The 7,019-nt window shown below is 35.6% G+C and overlaps 1 protein-coding gene across 1 annotated transcript; it reads left to right on the top strand.

Moving 5' to 3' along the window:
* Positions 1 to 4,369: 4,369 nt before the first annotated feature.
* On the top strand, positions 4,370 to 5,425 carry LOC128548133 (FMRFamide receptor-like). Its single transcript, XM_053522535.1, has one exon. The coding sequence runs from the start codon at positions 4,370 to 4,372 to the stop codon at positions 5,423 to 5,425; it is 1,056 nt and encodes a 351-aa protein (XP_053378510.1).
* Positions 5,426 to 7,019: the final 1,594 nt, after the last annotated feature.

Genomic DNA, 7,019 nt, shown 5'->3' with positions numbered 1-7,019 from the left:
AATGAAACAAATGATTTGTTCTAATTCATAGCCAGTCTGAAAACCAGTGTATGAATTGCTTCTAGTCTTTAACATTAAAAGTGATCATTGTCCTTCTAAACTTATGCTATAACAGTCCTTCAATTGTATAAAAAAAAGGCTTTTAATTTTATATTCAGAGTAACTGAGTAGCCCGCCCGCTTAGCTCAGTAGGTAAGAGCGTTGGTCTACGGATCGCGGGGTCGTGAGTTCGATCGGGGCGTATGTTCTCCGTGACTATTTGATAAACGACATTGTGTCTGAAATCATTAGTCCTTTACCTCTGATTCATGTTGGGAAGTTGGCAGTTACTTGCGGAGAACAGGTTTGTACTGGTACAGAATCCAGGAACGCTGGTTAGGTTAACTGCCCGCCGTTACATGACTGAAATACTGTTGAAAAACGGCGTTAAACCCAAAACAAACAAACAAATCAGAGTAACTGAATTCACAATTAAATTGTTTCCGTTATATAGAGAATAATAGGTTAACCTATTATTCTATTTATCTTGTCATTACTTCATTTTCCGATATTTGGCAATTTATTTTACAAAAATTAGTGTGCGACAACCGTTTTAGTGACGTCATATTCGTAATGACGTCACTTATATAATGATGTCACCACCGACACAGTAATGTGGTTACAATTGAAAAATCGCAATAAATTCTTCGTTTTTAAATAAAAACTCATTATTTGACCTCTAATTTTCTTAGTTCGGACATTTCCAACACAATGGTGATGGTTTCAATGCAAAATTTCTTACCGTATAACTGGTTATTTCTGCGGGTAGGTAATTTCTGCGATATTTTAAATGCGGGTCTCCTCCAGCCGCAAAAATTAAATTCGCAAATATTTCGTAGTTTCGTATATCAGATCGCCCCGTTTGTCGCCTCTTTTTACCTGTGTACTTTAAAATTACATAATCAATACGCGTATCCCGCTAGTAGCCCCTCGCTTAACTTTTATCATAAAGATTTGTAACACTAGCAGTAAAGTACAAAAGAATTTATCAGTTTATCGTGTACAATCAATTTTAGTTTGGTGTTTGCGATAGTTCAAGCAAGATTTGTAAATTAATGGTTCTGCTGAAATACCTTGTTAGAAAGGGCTTACCGGATCTCAACGGGCCCTTGTCTGATAGCTTGTCGCCACGGGAAATAAATCACTGCAATGAAATTGTAAAGGAATTAACTGACGGTGAAAATAGGTGCGATTCTGAAATTGGAAATAACGCATTTGTATTTTAAATGAAGGTTTTAAATGTGTTTCAGGGTATTATGCAGCAACTGTTGAACTGAGTGCATGTACATTATCGTATTTAACATGTGCGTTTTTAACTGTATTTTATGCATGAAATAAATTTTAAGCCTTGTAACTTGTACCTCACTATACAGAGCCATGTCCCAAACATTAAAGCACCTCTCCATGGATAAACGTAGAAATTAAATTAACCTCTCTACAGAAATCCGCAGAAATTAAAATCGCGGAAATTAGTATACCCATTTTCATGCCCAAAACGCAAAAAAATGCACCCGCAGAAATAACCAGTTATACGACAACAATATCTATCATAAGGTCACATGATCAACTGGTCGTATATCACTGGTCACGTGTCAACTGACGGTATATCAAGAAAGATATACGGCACCCTGATATCGGGTCGAAAATACTGCAAGTGGCAGGATAAAAAAGAGTCTATAAGAAGAACATTTGGAAGCACAGAATGCGACCAGCCAAAATTACAGCAGACTCGGTTTGGTGAGTCTGTTCAACGGAATGTACAACACAGCTAACAGCTAAGCGGAATCAAAGGCACTAAACATAATGATTAAATTCAATGCATAAAATGTAGAAAAATCCTCAGATTTTACAGATCTAGTTAAATTAACAAGTATAACAGCTTCTACATAAAAATATAAAAGGCCAATCAGCCTCGCAATTTTGCATTTCTAAATCGATCATTTGGTAAAAAGTACCCCGAACTCCGTTCATTCAACCCTCAATGGTTAAAAGAAAACAATGAATTGCGTTTTACCTTTATAATGCCATTTAATGACTAAAATGCCACAAGGATTGGATTACCCCTTTAAGTCAGGGTCTTGTGCTCGATCCCCTAGTTAAGACATTACTGGTTTTACCCTGGCAAGACATTGTCCGTATCTAATATCGTACGGCCATTACAGTGTTTAAACATAGTAAACCGTAAATAGGGGTGAAAACTCTAAAAAAAACCGGGTATGTTCAACAATTACTAAGCAGTCCAAGAAGTCGCCAGATTGCACCATTTACTCTAGCTATATGCAAAATTTTCCCGGGGCCACCCCGAACCCCGTTCATAGGAGGGGGACACCCCATCCCAAACACACCCCCTCTGCCGCTCCAATGCTCAAATTGTCCCTACGCCCCTGTACGGTGCGCAAAATATGGCTCTACAACACTTGTGTGAGGAAAAGCTAACGTTTATTATCATTATAGAAAACGATGTTATATACAAAGTTCAATCTAGCTAAATTATGGAAGTGTTATTGTCAACTACTTCAATTACATTTTTAGCTACGAAAGGCGTATACTAAACATGCTTTACTTAGCATGGCTGTCTATCTATTATGCGAAAAGGTATTTAGTTGTTTTATTTCGCCTCAAAAAAGGGGGAGGCACTTTGATATACAAAGTTAATTATTATCCCCCGCCGATGAAATCGGGAGGGGGGTATTGAAATGGCGTTGTCCGTCCGTCAGTCCGTCCGTCAGTCCGTCCGTCCGTCCGTCCGCAGCCATTTCTCAGTAACTACTTGGTAGAATTTCATGAAACTTGAAATAAACATGAACCAACATACTGCGATGATGCCCGTCAAGTTTTTTTTTTGATTGGTCAATTTCCCTCAGAGTAATTGCCCTTGATTTAATAAAAAATGTCTGTCTGCAGCTATTTCTCAGTAACTAACAGGTAGAATTTCATCAAATTTGAAATAGACATGAACCAAGATACTGCGCTGATGCCCGTCAAGTTTTTTTTTGATAGGTCAATTTCCCTCAGAGTTATTGCCCTTGATTTAATGAAAAATGTCCGTCTGCAGCCATTTCTCAGTAACTAGCAGGTAGAATTTCATCAAACTTGAAATAGACATGAACCAAGATACTGCGACGATGCCCTTCAAGTTTTTTTTTCGATTGGTCAATTTTCCATTTAGTTATTGCCCTTTAATTGTTTAAAAATCCACAGATCTGTACATAACAAACCAACCAATTGGAAGAATTTCATTAAACTTCTTCCATTCTTTTCCATGCACATTTATTATAAACATGTGATGTTGTGTACCTACACCTGGTCACCCCCTTCCCCCTCACTCACCCCCCCCCCCATTTTTTTTTTTTTTTTTTTTTTTTTTTTTCATTTTTCGTTTTCTACCAATATTTATAATCAACATGTAAACTGTTGTATCCTCACCCCCCCCCCACCCAAACAAACCATTCATTTTCTTTTAATTTGATTTGACTAATGAAATTATTTGCTTCTTGGTAACATTCTTAACCTTTTGCAGGATATATTTTTTTGCCGTTCCTCAACTCTGACCCTTTCGGCGGGGGATTCCAATTCATCGAATTTGCTTGTTTAAATGTGTTCATACGTACACAGATCGGCCTAGTGCGATATACAAGGCGACCTTTAATTAAGAAAAGTGATTTATATATTCTGTAAATCCTCATTTAACTTTAACTGTAACTAATCTAGTGTCAAACGAAGTATCTTGTGTTAAAGTACTTTAAAAGTAGTAAAATATTTCTTTTAGGGATTTCAGTGGGTATAGGAAGATAATTACCTGATATAATGTTTGGATATATCATATTGCTTACATGGCCCAGGTTTAACACTTAAAATCTAAATAATTAAACCTATATATATGCAAAAGCATCAGTGCAACAATTTATTCGATGGTATACTATTACATCTGCATTGTGAAATAGCAAGTCATACTGTTTGTAAGATGTCGTGACTATTAAATCTTATAAAGAGCTCGGATATGAAGAGTATTATCAATTGGTTAAAAGTATCGACACATGAGCAAACAACTGTGTATTGAGGCCTCCTCAGGCAAAATTAGTTGACCCTAATGGTTTTACTGTTATTAACAAGTTTGAGTAGCAACGTCATCACGTGCTTCCAATTTGCCTTTATATTCATAAGCTGTTAATTGGTCGTACCAGAATCATTTCAATATTGGGGTAGTTGTAACTGTATGCCCAAACTTAATGGCACATTTAATATAGAAAGATACTTTTAATATTTATCATTGGATATATCAGACATCAGCAGATGAAAAGCATTTTTTACAGTTGTGCAACTATGTAAAATGGCTAATGAAAATTCAAATATTTCTGTCAATTTTACGACAGACGAAAATGATACTTTAAGCATTGACTTCCCAGAACCTTATAAAAGTATACGGAATTTTATTAACTGGGCCATTATCGGTTTGGTCTTAATGTCTATAGCAGGAAATACTATGATTATAATAGTAATGTCACGTAAACAGAATCGCAATTCTTCAACCTCAACGTTTTTCACAGCTTTAGCAGTTTCGGACATGTCACTAGCGATATCTGTATCATTTGAACGCTGGTTACATTGGACATGCAACATTAGCTTATATGGCATAAGTCCATATCTAACAACAGCAAAAACTATCTTAACGTATTCGAACATTCAGATATCGTCTTGGCTACTTCTCTGTATAACTGTAGAGAGGGTTCTTAGCATTGCCATGCCGTTACAAATTCGAGAAATCTGTACAAAAGCACGTGCTGGTGTGACACTATTTATACTTTGTTTTGTGATAACTGCTCTGAATACAGTTGAGTTTACTTGCATTGTCAGCGTTCAGTTTGACAAGACGTTTGGTATTATATGGATAAGAAAGGTCGATAATGGCGAGACAATTATAGCATGGATGGATTTTATCAACTCTTTCTTTATTCCTATAACCGTCATCATTGTTGGCTCCGTGTATATTGTTGTACATCTTCTCCGTATTTCGATACAAAAGCAAGCTTCAAAGAACGGTCGCAACAGGTCTGTGACGATGACTTTGCTCGCAGCAAACATAGTGTTTGTGCTAACTATGTCACCATTCGTTCTTCTTCATCTGATCTACCCTAGCCTGGATGGAATAGACGTATCACCATACCTCTTTTGGACAATATCAGAATTGTTCATGTTTCTCTCCGATATGAATGCAGCTCTAAATTTCTTCGTCTACGTTCTCAGTGGATCGAGATTTAGATCAGATGTAAAGCAGATATTCGGATTTCAAGATTTAAACGTGGATTCATCAACTATTTCAAGTAAAAGGCGTCAACTGAATGCGGTTCGCGCAGTGACTTCTCTTAAACAGCACGCTTCCACATGAGACACTATTGTGGTTACGTAATATGACTCCACCAAAATTTTTTGATTATTTGAAATATTTCTGTTCAATCTACCAGGGATGGTTAATTGACATATAGTTTGCACAAAGCATTATATACATAAAGCGTGACGTCATTACTTTACGTCTAGCGCCTATAATATGAATATGTTATTTCCTGACATTTCAATATCTACTACCTACACAGAATAACTTTTTTAGTAGTAGGATAGATAATATGTTGAAGATACAATGCCAGAAATTTTATACAGTTACTTATCTATAAACTGAATATACATATAAGGCTACTACTCCACTGAACATTATGAGTGGTATCTCAGAATGAAATCAGTTGCGTCTTTATTGTATTATTGTTTATAAACAAAAGTGAATTTAACAAGAATGAAAATTAGTGATGGCCTAGTTATAGTTCGATCAAGGACGAATCAAAGTTTGCGCGTAGAAGTGGTATTGCATCTATTTAATATAAAGTTCTGTTTTTGCACTCTGTTTATTGTGTTTAGGCTATTAGATTAGTTGGTTTGGAGATTGTCTCAAAATAGCGACTTAACCAAGGATATAGCTTCGAACCGTATTTTGTTTTCTCAAAAAAAGTTGTTTTGTCAATAGTTTCCACCAGTGTATTTTACTTACCTCATATATTTCAGTCATGATCCATTTTCCTGTGATACAGTGCATTTTCATGTAGAGCTATCGAAGACAGAAGACAGGTCATACTGATATACATTAACTGTATGAAGGCATTATAATTGGCACCGCTTTTTATAGACAATACTATACCTCCATTGTAAACATGAAATAGAATAAACAATTAAATATTAATAAGAATAACAAATATAAAAAAATATAAGATTCAAATTAGTAAGTAAAAGAAACACAAAAGCAACACAGTTCGAATTCACAACATTTCATAATATCTGGAAAGATATGTATCCTGAAGTCCTTTACGGTATTTAATCCGTTACATTTGCCCGGGGCGGGCGTATGTTTCCCTTGATGACATGATATAAAAAATGCACTGACTAAGTCAGCTTGGGATTCATAATTGATTAGAAAAAATGACGTTAATATCAATTGTACCTTGCTTCTGTGGCCGCGATGTATTTGGAAACGTTTAACATATAATACTTTACCATACGTCTGCCCTTCCTAAATAATAATAAGACTTGATAACATTTTATTTGGAAGCTCTTAACGTGTACACCGTTGAAATATTCATTTCATATTTTGCGTCTCTTATACCATCATGAGTTCCTCCTATATACATGTATATATATGTATATATATCTCCCTCTCTCTCTCTCTCTCTCTCTCTCTCTCTCCGTAGTGTGAGTGCATTTTGATGTTTAACTTATACTAATAACACATGCACAAACACATGTCTTGATTTTGTATAATTCTAACAACACGTTTTATATGCTTTTTGTGCTTGCCTTAAGCAATTATATTCAGTCAGGTCTGACGTATATATAACGTATATAATTTTGATAAATGTGATAAGTTTATTTCAAATATTCCAGTAGGCCAAAAGGCCCATGAGGATTTACAATCAATATAATTGCGAGACAAATAAATC

This window comes from Mercenaria mercenaria, chromosome 14, assembly GCF_021730395.1.
Source record: "Mercenaria mercenaria strain notata chromosome 14, MADL_Memer_1, whole genome shotgun sequence".
Taxonomy (NCBI): Eukaryota; Metazoa; Mollusca; class Bivalvia; order Venerida; family Veneridae; genus Mercenaria; species Mercenaria mercenaria.
Note: the sequence above shows the minus strand (reverse complement) of the source record. Positions and strands in the feature narration are given on the sequence as shown.

Excerpts from the sequence above, each read along its gene's own strand:
- LOC128548133 (XM_053522535.1), top strand. The coding sequence starts at position 4,370 with ATGGCTAATGAAAATTCAAATATTTCTGTCAATTTTACGACAGACGAA.